Source organism: Phalacrocorax carbo, chromosome 2 (assembly GCF_963921805.1).
Source record: "Phalacrocorax carbo chromosome 2, bPhaCar2.1, whole genome shotgun sequence".
NCBI lineage: Eukaryota > Metazoa > Chordata > Aves > Suliformes > Phalacrocoracidae > Phalacrocorax > Phalacrocorax carbo.
Window position 1 is genome coordinate 142,367,382 of NC_087514.1, and position 20,791 is coordinate 142,388,172.

Below are 20,791 nucleotides of genomic sequence, written 5' to 3' on the forward strand. Positions count from 1 at the left end.
TTCAACATATTATGTCACATAGCTGAACATCCAGACTGTAAGTAAATCATTAATGTTCTTTGCAAGTCTCAATCTGCTTATCTGCTGAGGCAAATGGAGATTTAGTTTATTTGTTCGATTCAACAGACACTGAATCTACTAAATGGGAAACATTAGGCTGAATGAACAAGAAAATAATCACCCAGGAATGAGGTATTTCCAATCTACTCATTTTCATGTTGCATTCTCAGTCAGATTTTCCCAAATAACATGTGCAAGACCTTAGAATGTCTCCCCTTACAGAATTTAAGTGGCTCATGAGTATTACAGGATGCCAATAGGGCTATGAAAATTTCCAAAGTAGAAATGCTATGGTCTCCAGCCAAATGCAAGCTTCAGAGTCTTTCAGCTTCAGAGACAGCCGTTCCTTCACAGTACTTCGAAAAAAAAATAATGGGACCACCACAATTTACATTTATAGCTGAAGTACTGTGAAGGATAGTGAGGAGAGTACCACAGGACAGTGAAAGGAACAGCACATTGGGCCACTCTTTTTAGCAGTCTCTATCAAGTTAGAGTACTGTTGTTAGTGCTAATAACCAAGGGCACTGAACTTGAATGAACTCCTCCAGATGGCTCTGTCAGCTGGAAAGACTCAGAATCAGTGTGGTTGTGATCTGGTCTGCTCTCCCATGTCCCAAGAATTTAAATAGGAACAGACCTAGAAACAGCTAAGTTCATTACAGCTGAGTTATTTTCTGGACAAGGAATGAAAGTTAAGTGTATGAAAATACGCCCAAGTCAGGTTGCAACAACAGACATGAGTACACAAAGTGCATTTCAATACTTGACTGATTCAGGAAAAACAATGCCTCAAACTACAAAAAAAAAAAAAAGCCCAACTGGTCTCTTAACTAACCTACTTCTACATACATGATTTATATATTGCTCCTATCTACTTTTTGACTTCATCCTTCTTGTACTGAATGCTGTGTAACTGCCTCTGCTAATACAGAGGGTGCAAAAAGCATCTGACCTGCATTGTTTCTTTCCCCCTCTCCCCCCTTAGCCTTTCTAAAATCATCCAGCTTGCCAAAGCCAGTAAATTCCAGGTCAGAGCTAAAATTTAATTATAGAAATTTAAACAAAAGAGACACAAATGTTTCCATTACATTTTATCCTTATGAAAGAATGAGGGAAAAAAAAGTTTTACTACTTGATTTGCTAAACTGCTAGTTTTTAACAAGTCATATTATTTTCTTCAACTTTTTGAACTAGAAAATTTCACTGCTTTGCCATGCACCTCTTCACATCTCATGAAAGTGTTTTGAAAATTTGCACCTAGCAGATGGGTTTATGTATTAATTTGTTCTTGAAAATGAATCCCAACATGAAGATCAGTTGCTTTCCATACAGTTATAGTACTGTTCATTAGAACATATGAACTTTTTATCTCACAACCCTTGAGAATTCTCCTCGGGCACTAATCAACCTTAAGTGTTGTCATAATCTTCAAGAGAGTCATAAAAATTCAGTTACTAGGCTGTAACATCGCAAATATTTTCTACATGCCACCACATTTATGACTACAGGCAAATCCACTAGACCTCAGCAATTTAATAATATGTGCTAACCACTAGTAAGTTACTCCCCAGCCAGACCCAATTCTCTGGAGTGTTTTGGTATCCACATGAGGCAATATCAGCAACTTCAGCTTTGGCATCCGTGTAAGGACAGAAGCTCACTAAAGCGCAGGACACTAAACAAGATGTAAGTGTAGATGACGTTCTATTAACTAAAAAGGTGTTGTTTTAAAAGTGCATATGAGAGCCTACAATATGATTTAAGTATCGCTTTCCTACTGAACGAAAACACAGGATGTGATACTTTTTGCTGACATGACCAAAAGACAGGCTCTAGGAAGTGAACAGACAATTTGATATTTGGTGATTTAAATCAAGATATAAAATAATTATATTTTAGTAATACTTAGCAGCTGAACAGTAAGTGGTAAAGGCTATGACAGACAGAAAAAAATAAATAACACTTTTGAGCTCCAAAAGGTGAAACATCCTTACCTATCATGGCCTTAGATGTATAACTAGATGATACCTCTCATCTTAATGTAAAGTTGTCAAAATTTTAAGTTCTCAGACATTGTGTTAGAACGTAACAAAAACTCATAAAACTAAACCACTGGTGGCATGTAGTAGACTAAATTAGGCTACACATGACACCGACTGAATGGAAATCAGATTGCTGCGTATTCCCTACTGGCCTAGGAGAAAACAAGCAATCAAGACACAGCCTCTGTTCAATAAACTCAATCACATGAAGATAAAGGTAAAACAAAAAAAGGCCTGGGACTTGCAAAAGATACCACACCTTAAAGCCACTGGGACAGATTAAAGTAATGCCTATAAAATACACTTAGCAGAAAATCATTAGACTGAAAGCCACAGTTAGTAGAATATTTCATAAAGATGAACTCTTCAGCAAGCTTCAGCATTTACATTTTTTATAAGATTGTACTATTACAAATTTGGTTAGGATTTTAAGTACTTTTTTTCCCCAGTCAACTCTAGATGAAATCAGCCTTGTGAACCAAGTTGTCTTCTGGAAGTAAAACGCACATACAGCCCTCCTGAACAGAAGGCAAATGAGATACTCCCCCTGCTACTTACGCATTAAAATTATATACTAGGTTTCAATTTTATATCTGGTTTTTCTTTCAATACCGTGTTTGATTCAAAGAATTTATAACGCCGGGCTTTACATTTACTTCAGTTGATTTCTATAAACCCAGTGCACTCAAGTGAATTACAAGGATCAATTTTACTCATTCTTACCTACAGAACCATAATTCATTGTGAACTGTTCATGAAGTATTTAAACAAAGCATACAGGTGAATACCATACACCACAAGAAAGAAGTAATGGACATTTCACAGATAACAAGCTTCAGCTGGGCTTCAAAGGAAAACTTGTTTTATGGCACAGTAGCAACTTAGTGGTCAAATATAGGCATTAAATCATCAATCTATTCAGAACTTGAATTTTTTTGGAAGCAGCAGAGTCACCAGACACATGTCAGTAAGTATGCTGCCTTCTGTATCATTGAAAAAAAAAATTACTAACAATCTGAGTGTTGCTTAGGTAGTTACTTCACTTTATTTCTTCTTAAAGCAACTGGTTTAGCACCTGTTCTTTAACAAGCATATAGTTGTATCAGCTATTTAACTATATATAGTTAAATCAACAGCTGGAGACTCATTTAATTAATCCCTTGCTGTTCTTTCAGGTTAACAATTTATTTTCAGAAAACAACTTCAATACAGTAACAGCATTAAGCATTAAGCATGCTTATTCCACTATATTTAGGTCTTAAAGAAATATTCAAGTCAAAAGAAATGTCTTCCAGAATAGGAATAGTCTAAATAGCAATGAAACCATGTCATTAAATACTACAGGCACCCAAGAAGTTAATAAATCTCTGTCTTGTTCAGTAATTTTCTTTACATGCTACCCTTCTTCCCCAAAAAATAACCTTAGGAAAACATTCCTAATACCACGAGGCAGAGAAAAAGTGAGTCTACCTTCTCCTTGAGCCCAAAGTAAGGCTAAACTCCAATCTAAATTTCTGTAATAATAGAAGGAAAGAGCAAAGCTTCCTTCTGGTAAAAGAAAAATTTATTTTCATGTCCCGTATTTAGTAATTATTCTCCTCAATTACCACTTTTCTCTTTATTAACCACACATAACTGCAATTTATCCCTGAGAGAGCTAGTTTCATTTAGCAAAACAGGAGCTATGTTTTTATACTACAGACCCCTAAAGTCACAGTATCTTGTATAGTTGAACTCATAGAGAAACAGTACACTGACTTTACATAAATTAGCTAAATATACTACTACAAAAAAGTTTCTATAGAGTATCTTCAGATTCTTATTGCCTTCCAATTCTCCTAGCCCTTCTGTAAGCTTCTAGAGACTACCAAGTATATATAGCAATAAAAGCTATGTATTAACATGTTGAAAAACTGATTTTAGTCCTCAATTTTGCTAGAATCCTGATTAAAAAAAGTTATATAGTACACTGAACTTCCTGGAATGAGCAGAACAAGCCTGATCATTCAAACAGCAGTTCACAGGGTTTCTATAAAATCCTTTTAAACTCTGGGTTAGAGCAGTCCCAAATACTTCATGAAGCACCACTGAAACAACCAATTCTGACTTTGTGGTAGAGCATTCTTCATTATCAGCAAGAAAAAGGCCTGATAGTGTCAAATATAATACATATATGATATATTTTTTCAGGAAAAACTTTTAAAAGTTGCTACCACCACAAAATAACATTGAGTACTTAACAAAAACCTTTCATATTATTAACAAAATATTAAAATAGTTGGTTCAAAAAATCCCATACTATAACTTAGCAATTAAAATCAAAACCCATACAGAGTAGTTTACGTGATATTTAGACAATGCAATTTAAAACACCATATAAATGTTTTCTCTAATTCAGAACTATACAAAAATCATAATCTATGGCCATCTGTGCTTGCCAGTTAAGATCCAACTACAAAAATACAAAAGTATGCAAAAGCAACAGTTGCCAGTATCTCCACGCAGTGCTTGTCGATCAAATTACTGGCAACCTGCAAGTTTATATTTGTAACACAGACACTTTCTTCCACTTATTGTCTTACATGTTTAGAAGTTAAAGTTGACATTTTACATTTTTATAAAGATTGATCTTTTAACATTAAACTATAAAAACAGAAAATATAAAGCTTCAAGAAGTAATGATTTTCATATTTCTAATAATAGGATTCTAAATACAAATTACTTGCAATAGATTTGAGTACTACCAGACTGACTTCTATTCTGTTTTAGATGCATTTATGTATGAAATAACTATAAGCAGAACACTATTATGTTTATGTTTTCACCTGGGAAAAAAATCACCAGAATAAATTTACTTTCACCATACACGAATTTGAGTAGGTTCCTAATAAAATACTTGAAAGCAATTTTCCACACACAGATACAGCTACATGGACATGATAGCCCAAATCAAAAAGTGTTCTTCCCCACCATCAGTAGATGAAGGCAATACCCAAAAACTTGTTCTGGAGAGCATGGAAAGATTTGACCACATCAGCCCATTATCCTGGGATAACAACTATCATGCTAAAAGATAATAACCTCAAGTTATTCTTATCTTGTTTAAGTAAAACCCAATAGTATTACCTACCCAAGCTGACCACATTAGAAAAGCACAGTCCAGCTTAAAGAGCCCATGAAAAACAAAAATATTCCAAAATTGGGATTGCAGGTAGAAATCAGTTTTGCCCTTATGTAATCAGCGCTCAGACTGTACTGAGAGACTGTCATTTGTAAAACTACCTTCTCATTCACTGTGAATTGGAAGGTGTGTAGAAAACTAGATGAGGCACTGCAGGAATATAAATGATGATCTTAAGTTGAAGAAAGGAGAGCACTGCATACAAAAACTGTGTGCTTTTCCTTTTTTATCAATCTCCCTGCCAGTCATCAAAGGGATTATCCAAACCAAAATTTTTATTATGTTCCTCAGCTGTCTGTTCTTCAGTTTATAGTTGCATACCCTGGGAGAGAAGGAGGACCCCCAAACAACAGAGCTGACCACTGCTGTTAAATGCAGGATCCCTTCCTGGCTTAAAGTTAGATTTTAGTTGCTGAAAGATCCTGTAGACTATTGTTACACCCCAGCAATGAAATAGAAACTTGAAATTCCTCCTTTCTGCCACTGGAAAGGATGTGAACTTTTCTCTGCTGTCTTCTTGCTGTGGTTTCATGAGTTTTCTGTCAGCTCATTTCTCCAGACTGTCAAGGACTCTGAAAAGAAGCCCTATGCTTCAATTCATTAACTGCTCTCCCCTAACTTGGTATCATCCATGAACTTGCTGAAGGCATGCTCCCTCCTATTCTCCAGGTTGTTAATAAAAACATCAAACAGTACTGGCCACAGCTTCACCACCCAAGGAACACTACTGGCCACCAGCTGGACTTTGCATCAGCACTCTGAACATAGCAGTCCAAGTAATTTTCTACCCACCTTGCAGTCCATCTATCCAAACCAACTACCTCCAGCTTGGTTACAAATAGCCTCCAATAGATCACATCAAATGCCTTCCTAGTCAAGGTAAACCACATCCACCATTCTGAGCCACTCAGCTGATAACAGAGAACAATTAATTTGCCCTTGATAAATTTCAATCGTGTTCTTACCCTTCATGTGCCTGAGCACAGGCTTCCAAGAGGATCTGTTCCATAATCTTCCCAGAGACCACAGCCAGGTTGACCTTCCTATAGATCCTCAGATCCTTCTACTCACCCTTCCTGAAGATGGGTCTTTTTGCTTTTTTCCCCTGCTTATCAGGAATCTCCTAATCACAATGACTTTTCAAATGAGCAAGGGAATAGCCTTGTAACAATATCAGCCAGGTCCTGCAGGACACTTGGATACATCACACTCAGTCCCATAAATTTGTGTACATAAAATTTGCTTAAGTGGTCCCCAGCTTGACCTGTGAAAAATGCTTCACTCCCTCCAGTTCTGCCATTAGACTCAAGGACCTGGGAAGCCCAAGGACAGTCTGTATCACTAAAGAGGCAAAGAAAGCCTTGAGTATTGCTTCCATGTCCTTTTGTACTAGATCATTTGTCAAGATCATTTTGAATTCTAAGCCTCTTCACTGCATTTGGCACCAACTTCAGTTTAGTACTGTCTGCATATAGCCATGCATTCTTTCCACTGCTAATAATGAAAATACTGGGTGACACAGGCCCCTGAAACACTACCTACTTTGACAGTAAGTCGTTAAAACAAAAATAATACTAAGAACAATTCTTTATTCAGTTGCAACCACAAAATTATGATTGTTCCTAGACCAAGTCTTTAGTTTGCTTTTAAGACCATATCCATATCAAACTGTTAAAAAACAGTAACCTTGCTGAAAGTCAGTGCAGTAAGTTCTGTAATGAATCAGCCCTGTTACCTAAAGGTGCTCTCATATTAACGGCTGTGCAGATCCCCAAGGACCTTAATGCTGACAATTCATTTAGACAAGTCTGTTTCTTTCAAAGAACAATCTTTGCCAGTCTTTCAAGACTCCCTAATAAGCATAAGCAGAGTCTTACTGATGACTACAGCCTTGGTTTTGGTGTATTATCAAACATCAGTGTAGCTTCCAGGGGGCCAGGGTTGGGGGTAAACAGCTGTTTCTCAAAATCAGGAATACTGGTTAGAATCCTACAAGAAAAATCCCGACATGCCTAAAGAAAATTACAGTCAGGCAACTGCTCCTTCCTGTGGGATCCTAATCAATACTCCACTCCAGCTCACATAGCTCATTCTTCCACAACACACCAAAAATAGTCAACTGCAAATTCCAATTAACTTACTTAAAAGACTACCATTTCTAGAGTACAGGGCTTTAAAGATGCAGCAATATTGGACACCTAATGAAACCTATGGAGAGAATCTGTATCCGAAAAGGCTTGTCCAGACTTCTTTACGTAGCTAATGCAGGAAAACTCAAATCACAGAAGCATTTGCCATTTCTAGTGTGTGTTGATGCTGCAAAAAAGGGGCTGCAGCCCACTGTGTGTTTCTCCTCATCAGCAGGACTCCTACAAGTCACAGCAATGCATATTTTTCTTTCCTCCTGCACTGAAATATTTAGTCTGAATACTAAATGAGTGAGAAGAGTTTATTAGAAGTTGGCTGAAAAGCACTGAAGAGACTATTTTGTGGATGTTAGAAAAAGCACTCAACTACTTTGAGTGTCTATGTACTGCTTATATTACCCTGATCCATGTAAATATAACCTTTTTCCTCCTAAGAGAAAAAAGAATTTATAGTAGCAAAACCTTTACTCTGCTGTAAACCATTTTAGTTTTATTTATGTAGACTACATCTAGGATTTTTTTCTCCTCCACTTCACACTGTCCTCTTTAATATAAATGTATCTATGTCAGAGACATTTAAAGATCAAAAATCAAGGGGGGGGGAAGCTTTAAAAGGTAGAGAGAATATATAAAGGAAGGGAATAATGCACAGTAAGATCAGAATAGTTTTGCTCATTAACTAATAAGTCTGAAAGAAAAAGGCAACTTCAGAATGAACAGACTATGTCTAAATAAGGCTTTATTAATAACCAGCACAAGATTATCAGTTTTTTCAAGTTGGCAAGTGCCATGGAATTGATACAGAATCTGAGAGGTTACATCTTTGGCAAGAAGACAATCAGCTTTTCAGATACAGATCAACAGTTTAAATTCTGTTCAAGCTAAGCAGGGACTAATAGTCCGTTAATAAATAGCTTGTTAATAAATACAAGTGTTGTGATGACTTCCACCCAGTTGTCAAAGGCAATCTGTTCACAGATGATGAGATCTGTAGTCTGGAGAATTGAAATACATTTTTAGGAAGATTACTCGTAGGCATCCTGGCCACCTCTGTTCTCCAACTCTGTGTAGAAACTGAACAAAACTTTAAATTTTAATCTAAAAAAATGTGTTTAGGTTTGATTATTTGTTCTAATAAACTGTAAAATACTTTAAAACAAGTCCAACTCAGTTGTGCTTCGCCACCATCCCACCCTGTTTATATTATTTTTACATTAATTCATACCATGTGGCATGTCTGGCACTGAACGGACAGAGTGAGAATAAAACCCCCAAACTCAGTAGCTTTGTGAGAAACAGCTCTGTGAGGAGCAGAGCAGACATAAGGAAAGAACCAACTGCATGAATTTCATGCTTGGTGTGCACAACTTGACAGGCTTGTATTATTTTGACAGGCTTCTCTTATTTTTTACATGCTGCTGAATCACAAGTGAAAAGCAAGCGCACAAAGATGCTGATATTGTTCACAAAATTCCAGGCTTGCTTAGGCCTTCACTTTATTTTTTAAATAAAAGTAAAATCGAACTTGGGAATATATTCCAAATAATGAAGAAAATCTAGGAAACACATCCCCCTTCGCAGAGTCTTGCATCAGGATTTCCATTATCTCTTTAAACACAGCAAACTACACTGGCTAGCACAATCTACTACTAAACACATCAAAACAGGTTTTCTTGTATTGTTATGGAGCATTATCTGTAATAGTGAGGTATTTCTCCTATATACACCTTTTAATTGAAAACATATATTTTCAATGTATGGTACTAACGTTAAATCAGCTACCTCAGACAATATAAATGGATTTAAGAAGATTTAAATATTTTTCCCCTTGTTTTGGTTTCTTCAGGTTTCTTCAGAGAGAAATAAGAGTTCAACGACAAGAAAAACTTCAGAAAACAAAATCAAGATTAAGGGATAACCACTCTGTTAAATCACAGCCTAGCAGGGAAGCCAGATTTGAGTAAACTCCTATGCAACTTACTCTGGCTATTCTCTGTAACACCCTCTCTTATCAGTATTTGCACAGAAATATACTCAGTCCCAGAACCCCATCTACTCTGCCTCTTCAACTCTTGGCTCTAAAGCTATGATCCTGAGCTGTAGAGGTACGCTGTAATTTTGCCATGGCATTAGTTTTCATCAAATCTATGCTTTCCCCTGGAAATACCACCAAAATGGTAAACATTCTCTTTTAAATTATCATCTCCAATTGTGGAGAGTCTTAAAATTTCTGTGTGTTTTGAGATTTAGAACCATGGTCCAAGAGACTACCTCTTCTTTGTTTTGTGATGATGCTACAACCTAGGGTTGTTTTAAGTGTGATTTGATCACTCCCCCGCTTTCCTAAGCTTAGTGTTTGGTTTCCAGGCCATCACATTCTTTTGTCCAACTGACAACTACCAAATTTCTTCTGTGGGGAAGCTTGTTGGGGTTCCTTCTCGGAAGAGGGGGAAGCAGGAAGACTGACTCCATACTGCCAAGAAACTAAGAATTCTAAGAAATCTTAACATTTTTACTCATTCTTCTGCCTTTTCTCCACTAGTTGTAGAAAAGGTAGTTTATAATATAAAATGTTGGCTTCTCAAGAAATAATGTGAAAATGCAGATTAACGTTTCTTTCGAGAAAAAGGAACACCAGAACCATCAACACAATATGGCACGCCAGCATTTTGCAGTCAACATACAAGTGTCTCATCATCATAAATTTCAACATCTATTTACTTTATGTTTCAGCATAGCAGTCAAAATACTGCAATTATGAGATGCATTTCAATGAACTGCAGTACATTTATCAACATGTCTTTGCAAATTCAAGTGTTACATTAGCTGGTATCAGTAACAAAATGATTTTGAAACAAATACATAGCAATATATTGAAATCTCTAGCTGTGGGGCAGATGTTTAAGACAGATCTTTCAGCCCCTAAATTAGGATTCTCAACAATTGTGTTAGTAGTCTTATTTTGCAATATAAGGCAGAACAACAAAGTTGGACCTACTTCAGCAGCCTTTTTTCTTCTGTCCTCATTTTCATCAGTTTTCATTATTCCAAACACTAAGATGCTACAGTAACCATATACTATTCTACAGTTAATATATCTGTACATCAATATTTAAAAGCACCTACTCGTTTGACTATTTCCTGGAGGAAAAAAAATACAGGATTTTCTGGTAACACCTACATATGCCAAGAGGTACAATCTGCTTTCCTTGGAGTACTGAAGACACTTTACTGGAAGTACTTTAGAAAGGATTTGTGGTGGAGATCATACGTATTTCCACATTAGTACAAACAAACTTGGCTAGACACTGTTATAACTGAGGGAATCAAATGTCAGAGTCACCTATGTTTCGCTATTGCAACACCCATACTAAGAAAATAAGTATTTGGAAAGCAGACCATAGAAGTGAGAAAGGGACTAGTGCTAAAATGAAGAAACTCTTGAATCTAGGCAAAGAGCAACTTTGTGCTTTCTTTTCTGTAATTCCTTCCCTTTACACATGGAGCAGCAAGAAAACATTTTAAATTGTGTTTTTACAATGCAATTTCTTGCTTTCCTAGTGCTACCAACAATACTGTGTTGTCTTATATCCCAATTTTTGTGCAGTTCACTGGCCATCCTGGTCTAAAGACCAATTTTCCCTAAACTGGCTAGAGAACAAAGGTTATTTTGAAGTGTTATTTATCTGCATGCTCAGAAGAAAGCAAGTACTAGTTTAAGCTCATTCTACCTTGCATCACTACTGTAAAGCAGACAGCTACTTGAGAGCTTTGAATAAACAGGTATATCGTCAGTAACTTTTAAAACAAATAAAGCCTCATATCAAAAGAAAGAACAGATCTCTTGAATGAGAGAAATGGAGATCAAAACCAGGAAATGGAAGAAAAATAGAGAACACACTTAGAAATAGGAAGAGTTCTAGTAGTGCCAGCTGAAAAGTGAGTTGAAATCCTACATTTCTATTCAAGTATTTTTTTTACAAGGCCCCAATAAAGTCCAGAAGAAACTTGAGCAAAATGGGAAAATTAAACTTTCTTTCTCTTTAAAGGAAAAAGGAACACTGAGAAAACTGTAAAGAGTGGGTAGTTCTATTATCCTCAAGAGAACAATTAAGGTATACCAATACCCTCAACATTTAAGCTAGTCATCACTATTTTTCTGCTATTAGAAACAGAATGTGCCTTGAAAATGGTTTCACAGATTACCTTCCTATTTGATCACGCATCCAAGCTTATGTATCACCCCAGAAGCAATAAACTATATGGATAAAATATATTTACATCTCTGATATAGAAAAAAGTTCTATATATGATAAAATGCAGAGATATCCACTGTTTTGAACAAAAATAAAAGCATGCACAGTGAGGTGAACACCTTGCTTTTTGTTTCTCTCTTATTTCTACTCAATTTCTGCCCTGTCTACTTTTACTCAAAGAGTTTTAAAACCACGTTTTCTCTCCAGGGTAACATTCAGTCTTTGTACCTGTGATTTTCTCTGTAAGACAAAAAACAGCTCTGAAGCTTACTCATGTTCATAATCAAAACACACACGGGCAATTCCCCATACCTCCTACCACCTGCGTTTAGAATTGACAGATGCAAAGGAGAGGGAGTGGACTGAAGCATGTAAAACAAGAGAAGCCAAAAACCCCACAAGTTCAGAAGGACCTGGGAAAAAAAATGGCTTAGCAATACAGAAGAGGAATGCCTAGGAATTAGGTATTAGGATTGTGAGGATCTTCATGTGTAAGAAAAAGGGCTCCCTTCAAGTAAACTGTCTTAAAGCCCACTTCATTATAGTATTTTTTCACAGTTCCACTGCAGGCTCCTACTTCATTATAAACAAAAAGACTAGCCAGTTTCCATTAACATCTGATAAGCCAAAGCTCACGCACACCTTTCCAGGAGACTCTTGAGTTAGGCTAGACTCCCCTCCAGTTGCTTCTTCTCTTGTCCATTAATAGGCACACAGCATCTTTAAATAGAGACATAGCTCAGCATCATTCTCATTCTGTGAACTTCAAGCCCATAAAGCTGCTTTCCACCCTACTTTATGAAGTGACAGCAATGACTAGGGCTTTATAAGGAAATTAGCACTTTGTGATATGGCTGAATAAGACTTCTTATTTTAACAGAAAAGCAGAGTAAGAAAATGCAGACTGGAAAGGAAATTCTTGCTTCCAGGATTCTGTTTAATTATTTTTGTTCAAGTTACTTGAGGCAGGCAGAGGATAAACAAAATGAACAGTCTACACCTGAAAGCAAAAGAAGTGTTAGTACACCAGCTCTTTAATGAAATATAAGGTTTAAATATATTTAATTTGTCTTCTGTGATTAAAAACTTAATAATCACTGAAATACTGCACTTTTTTCCTCTTTAGGTGAATTACAGGGACTTTAAGAGGACTGTGTTTTACGAACACAATCTATATGTCCAATTCTTCTGGGGGTTTTAAATTAGAGCTTTAATCACTGTTGCACATAATTATTCCACACTCTGCTTCAATCTTTTATTTAAAAAAACCTGATCAACAGCTTTTCTTGAGAAATCCAAAGCTTCTCAGTCCAAAGAGGCCAGAGATGATGAAGTAAAATCTTTTTTTCTCCTCAAAAGAGTAAGACATAAAAATGCAAACAGCAAACATTCTCAGACTCTTGGACAATGTTATTTTAAGAACACATATCATTTTCATTTGCAGCCACCTGAAATACACACATGCATGACTAGAAGACAAAATATGCAATTACTTCTTTTTACTATTCAATTTGTGAAGATAACTTGTCAAGTTACTTATACAACAACCTGTAATACTTGTCCACTGAGTGCCATTAGAGCTTCCCAAACCAACTTCACTGTTCGTCTGCTCAGCGATTCTCTGCTATAGATCAAAAGCAGTCACACTGCTGATTATGTGTCCAAGTGTTTAACTAAACCAGTTCCCTAATTTCTTAAGGTTCTTCAACAATTACAAGATTTCTTCAAACACCTCAACAAGAACGTATTACAAACACACATAGAACCTTTGAAAATCAGAATATTAAATTACATATTTCTGACATTAGACCTGAAATCCTACAAATCCTACACCAACCTGAGAGAATTTACAAAGTAAATTAGTGTCTTTCCCTCACCACCCAAAACCCTCCCACACCAAAAAAAAAAAAAGCATGCAGCTAGGGAATGTGCTTTTCCTCAATACAAATTTAAACAAGAGCAACACACATATTTAAATACTTTGCAAATAAAGTTTCAGTACTGTAAAATGGATCATTCTATAAAACTTGCTATTAATAGTTTCATATCGCTTAATTTTACCAGTTACAATAGCTGTGCATTTCATATATGTATGTATAAATTAAATCAAAATGTTTTTTAAAATTTCAAAACCTTTACCAAAAGACTTAGCCATTTTTTCACAAAAGAATCTGAGTCCCCGGATGTTTTTATTCGGAAGCTAGCAAACTACTCTGTATAGTTTTGAAAGCTGATCAAAATAGCACAACATCCTAATAACACAAGCCACCTACTAAGCTGTTAAATAAATACATAAAATTAACAAACCCAACTACCATAAGTAGTATCCACTGTAATATTAGATGAGATTTCCAAGCAAACCAACGCACAGAGACATGCACACGTAGTATGTGTGTATATAAATATCACACAAAGATCTTCAATCACTATCCCCTCTAGTCTTTTGTAAGACTAGGTATAGGTAAACCATCTCAGCCCATCAACAACATTCTAGAATCTCTTCAGCAAGGCACATAACATATCTGACTGATTTCTAAATGCACTGTTTGGGGGCACTCATCAACTTAGGAACATACATATATACTTCTGTTGCTGGCACACATCTTTTGCTTTCCACCTTCCATCACAGTCAACTCCATTTCCCTTAACTAGGTTTTTTGACACTTTTCTTCCTCCACCATAATCAGATTGGGGTCTAAGATGAAGAAATTTCTTGTTTGGGGAGAAGGGAATTCTATAAAGGCACAGAGAGACCATTTTAATTGGTAAGGGAGACAGACATTTATAGACGCTGGGTTAATACCCAGCACATTTACCTTTTGGCAAAGGCAAATTAATGACTATAGGTCTGGAAAAAGGAGCATGTAATTTACTGAGTTTAAGTTTGTGCCTCCCTTTCCTTGATGGGTTTGTAACAGACAGTGCAGCAACATATGGTGCAACTGCTTCATAACAAAGACTTGATGTAGTCTCCAAAAGTCAGCAGGTACACAGGAAAGTTGGTGAGCTGCTATCAATACCTTTTTATTCTATTTCAAATGATGTACTGGCGAAGGCTGTGTGTTCACACTGAGTCCCATTCTGCCAGGTTTGAGTACCCTTAGCACCTTTCGATCAAGGTAAGACTCACAATGCAGCTTCTTATTTCCAGTAATAATGATGGAGGACTGAAAAGAAATTTCTGCTTCAGAAAATCTATTTGTAATATACTTCTCTGTAAAAGATCTATGTGGGGTGACAGTGTCTTAAGACATTAAGCATAAAGAAAAACAAAGTTCCACTACATTAAAAATTCACACAAAACGAAACTCCACAGCTTGCCTACTCAACATTATAATCAGAAAACAACCCAATGATTGCTTTACCAAAACCTGATATTGGGCAGTAGTTAGCTACCTACTTTTTGAGAAAAACACCCCACAACAAAACAAACAAGAATCTAAGTCCCAATTTCAAATAACAACTCCACTTCTAGCAGTGTACTAGCCACCTCTATGGCATCTACTAGACTGTTTTACCAGACTCCCAATTGCCAACATTCATCATGCAGTTTATGTAACATCTTATTTTCATTGAAAGTTTATAATTTCAGGCAGATACATTACGGTATCTGCAGTACAGCAATACCTGTGCTTTTAGCACAGTAACAACACATACTTTAATACACTTTTCAAGCTATTTTATTTAAACAACATTCAGTGGTTAGGCTCAACATTTTTTTTGGATGCTTGTTGTTATGGTTTTCAGAAAATATTCATTGGAGCCAAGCAATTTTAGGAGCCATACTGATCATGCTACTGAGAATGTGCCTGTATCCTTGAAAAAGAAAAAAAGCAGCTGCAGGAGCAGCTCCTGCTTCTATTCTCTGATAACACATTTTCTTCTTTTCTGCCTTTATCACTGACACTTGTCACTGGAAAACTGTGATCTAGTCCCCACAGTATACCACATTTAATTACATCATTCACATATTTAAAAAAAAAAAAAGGTAAACAGTACATAGAACACCAATGAAAATTCTGAAAAAACACTGTTTTTACAGTCCCTTCCCATGTAAATCACATGTAGCTTTAAAGAGTTATAATGACGTAAACCACAAGGGATGTTTAAAAGCATAGAATATGAAGTCTTCAGGTGAATCCTTATTTACAAGAACATCATTAGTTTTTAGTCAGAAAAGACCAGAAGAAGGGTGAGAGTTATGACAGTGCTCCTAAAATGCAAAATAAATTAGTAAAGTGTGTACATGTCTTTTCTCAAAGTAAGAAGTAAGCCATTGAATCCCTGCTGGAGTCCTGGGTTTTGTTTCACTTTTCAGTAATTGTCATTAGTTTTCTGTGTTAATCCCAGGCCAACATGGCCAGAAAAATATAAATTCTCTTGATAAATTCTTCATTATGATTTATAATACTGACAAATCTACTTCAACTATTTTCTTTGCAAACTCCTTTCTAATTTCCTGCAAAAGCAATAGCCAACCTGGGTGTGACGTAGTGTAATGCCACCAGTACCTGATCTGTCCCAGTCCCTGTTAATCATACTGCATAACGCTGGGTAAACACCACTCTTGCTCTAAGCATTTAAGAACAGGTTTTCCTGTATAAACATACAGCTCCATCTATGTACATTTTGAATGCTCTCTCAAAAGAAACAGAAACATACTGAATTACAAAGTTTTTGTCTAATCCAGCAAAGTACCTATTCAATACTTCACAGCTGAACTGCATTCTCTTTTCCATAGACCACATAAACAAGGCAGCGGTGATGTTTTATTCTTGTTTTGTTTCATCTTTAGTTTGTCTTCTTGTTGCCTGTACTACTAGCTCCTCCTGCCAAGCAACATGTGCATCTTTAGCACAAATGACTGGCTTACAAACTGCTAAACTCTTATCATTTGGTAATGACTGCTGGAAGGAACCAGAGGATATGTAATGTCAAAGCACTAATTTTATCTTGTTTCCCTACAAATATCATCAATTATCTCAATGACCACACCAAAGTTTACTTTGAAGTAAAAAAGAGGTCCTCCCAGAGTGTGGTAACCTCAGCCTGTTGCCCAGAGGGCGAAGCGCTTTGCAGCCAGTGCGTACTGAGCCATGCTTAAAGAGTAAAATTATAAGCTCCCTGATTAACACTGCGATAAGCCCGCAGGGCACCGCCTGAGCCGCCTGACAGCCCACGAGGCGGTGGCGGCCGAACACGGGTGCGCGGACACGGAGGGCTGCCAGCGGCCAGGTCCCACGGCCAGGTCCCGCAGATGGCTCACGGAGTACCCGGCGTCTCCAGGCAGCTGGTAAAGGCACCTCTCCGCATCACTGGAGACATCTTTAATCCTCCGCCCCCTGAGGCTCTCTCACGGCATTAGTGCCACACTGCGGAGCAGCTGTCGGCGTTATAAACTTCCTTAAAGGTTTACAGGGAGCTTCCCAGGCTTAAGAGGCAAACGGAATTCGTGCCCCGGGTGCGACGCGGTAAGGCGTTAGCTCTCCTCCTCCTCCTCCCGCCAGCGCCGCGGGCCCCGCAGCGGGAGACCGCCCGGCCCTGCCGCGGGCACCTGTGGCGCGCGGGGCCCGCTGCCACCGGCCGGCCACCTACACCCATACCCGCGGCCCGGCCGAGGAAGGCCGCCCGCCCGGCGCCGCGCCGCCCCGAGGCCAGCGGGGGGCCCCGGGGCGCGCAGGGAGGGCGGCACAAAGCGCCTCCTCCGCCCGCGGCTTTGTTCGCGGCGAGGCCCCGAGCCGAGCCCCCCGCTGCCGCCCGGCCCCGGCGGCCATCACCCCTCAACCTCCCCGCCGCGCCGCCGCCTCCCACCTTGGCTTTGCCAGCCTCCAGCTTCTTCAGCCGCTCCTCGTCCTCCATGGCGTCTGTGCAGGAGAGCAGAGCGTTACCGGCGGCGGGAGGCGGGGCCCATCCCGCCCCCTCCCCTCCCCCTCCCCTCCGCCCCCCCCTTCCGCCGGGGCGCGCACGATCGCTGTCCCGTCCCGTCCCGTCCCACCTCACAGCGACGACAGCTGCCGTGGCAGGGCCACCGGCGCCGCCATCTTCATCCCACGTAAACACGCGGCCGGGGAAAGTGACGTTGGGGCCGCCCGCTCCTCCTCCTGCCACCGGTCCCGCCTGCCCGCCGAGCCCCGCCGCCCCTGCCCGCCCCACGGCCACTCCGGCGGAGCGGGGCTGCACCCCTCCGGGCCGAGCGGCGAGCAGGCACCGGCGGGCACGGCCGCCGCGGAGGGGGAGCACGGCGGGACAGGCGGGCACAGCCCCCTCCCCGGCCCGCGCCTCCGGCGGGCGGAGGGGCGGGGGGCTTCGCCTTCCCACAAAAGAGCTGCAGCCGAAAGGCGCCTGTAATTTGCTGTTGCTTCGATACGAAGGTGTGAGCAGACAATACCTGAGTTTTGTGAGCCTGCTGCCTTCTCGCAAATCCAACCTCTCAACGCTAATTTTGACGGTTTTGATTTTCCAAGTGTTTTCTCGCTCCTACGTGCGGCTCACTAAATTGCGAGCTTCCTATAGCGTCGATCTAGAGCTTGGAAATTGAGCGTGTGTCGCAGGCGATGTAAGGATGACAACAAAGGATGTGTAGCCCCCCCGCCCCCTTAAATTAATACACATTCCAGAGGAGTTGAAATAGGTGTGTTAAAATCACAACGGGGAATATGGCATGTGGTAATTAAATGCTAATACAATTTCTATACTTCAGCATTCAATACAAAGCAATATGTTGGGGTTACTTAATATTGCCTACTAAATATGTGCCTTGCAAGGCTAATAGCACATTTGTATTACATAGTCATGACGTGCTTTTTCTTTCAGTTGCCCCTGAAGTCGTTTCCGTTTGTGGTGGTGCAATGGATGGCACAGGCTTACACATTCCTGGCAACCCGTTTCTCATTAGTGTGTAACAGCTGCATGTGAATAAACAGATTCCTTGTTCTGCATTTGTAATCATTCTGCTTAATTACATGCAAAAACTTTTTACCACAATCCATTTAGTATACATTTTTCCTTCTTTCAATTTTCCAGCAAAGCCAGAAAAGCCCAAAACAAAACAAAACAAAAAACAAACAAACAAACAAAAAAAGCCAAAAGAAAACATTATTTGCACAGTATTACTGACCAGGACCAAGACAAAAAATAGTGGGACTTCTAGCAGCAGACTTTCACACCCGTATTACTGCCAAAGTAAATTAAACCTACAGTCTGAGTTTTTTAAGGATTTTCTACTCCTCCTAAAAGACATTACATTTCATGGAAAAGTCTGAAGTAATTTGTTGATCAGTACATATGATGTGCATTTCTGTATTTACAGAAGAATGTCCTTCCCTCAAAAAGGAAATGAATACCATTTATGTCAGAAAGAAGAAAACACCATCCATGGTAGGGAATGACAAATGTCTGCATTATACTTTGTTCCATATTTCAAGTAAGTATATGTTTCAGTTAAGGTTCTCACACTTTGCTATTTCACTAGAGGAAAAGAATGTTGTAGAGAAAAACAGCAAATCAAAATGAAATAAAGAATTAATTTAAGAAGAAATATTTTCATAGAAATACAAATTTACATCAGTTCATTCCTTAAAATGTGTTCCCAGGTTAGTAAAAGTGATTTACACAAAGCCTGTACAAATGGAGGTTTTTCCCAGCAATTATAAAGGCCCAGAGGCCCCTGAGGGAAAAATAAATCACCTTTTCTGTGCCGATGACATTCCTCTGTGCTGACAGAGGCCACTGTCACAGAACTAGCTGTTAGGTGTCCATAAAATTTCATATACACATGACACTATGATAGTTATTTCTTACTCAGTAAATATCCCATTTAGAAGATAATTACAAACTTCCGAGATCCCACCATTAAATGGGTTCTTGAGTTAATATTAAGAATTAATGTGCCTAATTTTCCTCTTACAGACTTATATCCATGTAATTCTAATGGCTTTTAGTTAAACACCTAATTCATGACAATGAAAGTAATGAAAATCAAACTGACAAACTATAATACTGTGGAAATCACTATTGGATAAAATATCACAGGGAATAATATTTCTATATTTTCTCAACATCAGAAAAACAGGTCTTTCTCTCCTAGGAAAAAAATGTATACAGTATGATTTCTTACTTCAACTATTTTAATTCCGGTTTTATCATTTATGCAGAGCGAACTGACTGGAATTCACAACTTGGTTAGCCCATTTCAGTTACAGAATGGCGTTAACCTTGCTTGCTTAATTCTCAGAATTGACCAATAATGTTCACTTGCCTAAGAATGAAAGATCATGCCCAAGTGTCAGGCTAATAATTGCTTGAAAGATTGGTTAACTTTCTAACATTCACTGAATACACATAAGTTGAACATGTGTAAAATGCCTTCAGCAGTAGCATATGTGAAGTGAACCAGATTAACAAGGTAAAAAATGTAGATCAGACATTCTCCAAAATAGGAATGACTGGTGTTTTGGCCCAGGCAGGCTTATTTTTATCTCCTCAAGTGTATGTATACAAATGCACACAGTCTAGGTAACAAACAGGAGGAACTGGAGCTCCGTGCCCACTCAGAAGGGTATGACATAGGAGTAACTGAAACATGGTGGGACAACTCAAATGACTGGGGGAACACAATGGACGGTTACAGGCTCTTTCGTAAGGACAGGCAAGGTGGAAGAGGTGGAGGAGTTGCACTCTACATTAAAGAACACCTTGAATGTATCGAAGTCAACTATGGTGATTGCGACTGCTCTATCGAATGCCTCTGGGTTAAAGTCAAAGGGGTCATATCCAAGCAGGACCTCACAGCGGGCATCTGCTATCGACCTCCTAACCACGATGACAAAGCTGACGAAGCGATATTTGGGGCACTAAAGCAAGCTTCTGGCCAACAGAACCTGATGGGTGACTTCAACTACCCAGACATCTGCTGGAAGAACAATACGGCAGCTCGCGTGTCATCCACCAAGTTCCTGGAATGTATAGAGGACTGTTTCCTGATACAAATGTTAGATGTGCCAACTAGGAATGAGGCACTGCTGGACTTGCTATTTACAAACCGAGAAAGCCTGCTTTGTAATATCTCGGTTAGTGACAGCCTTGGCTGCAGTGACCACAATA

General features: G+C 38.8%; 1 protein-coding gene and 1 long non-coding RNA gene across 7 annotated transcripts in view; one reads left to right on the forward strand and one right to left on the reverse strand.

Annotated features, from left to right (window-relative positions):
- Window positions 1-17,774, reverse strand: part of AKAP9 (A-kinase anchoring protein 9) — a 120,643-nt gene extending 102,869 nt beyond the window's left edge. For all 6 annotated transcript variants that reach the window (XM_064444633.1, XM_064444631.1, XM_064444632.1 and 3 more), the window contains exons 1-2: window positions 17,685-17,774; window positions 17,501-17,553 (exon numbers count right to left, since the gene is read on the reverse strand). In XM_064444633.1, coding sequence (XP_064300703.1) covers window positions 17,501-17,548 — 48 coding nt within the window. In that variant the 5' untranslated portion in view covers window positions 17,549-17,553; window positions 17,685-17,774. The remainder of the gene's footprint in view (window positions 1-17,500; window positions 17,554-17,684) is intronic.
- An 89-nt stretch (window positions 17,775-17,863) lies between these two features.
- On the forward strand, window positions 17,864-18,627 carry LOC135312094 (uncharacterized). Its single transcript, XR_010371746.1, has 2 exons — window positions 17,864-18,320; window positions 18,503-18,627. It is a non-coding gene; the product is annotated as an uncharacterized LOC135312094 (long non-coding RNA).
- Window positions 18,628-20,791: the final 2,164 nt, after the last annotated feature.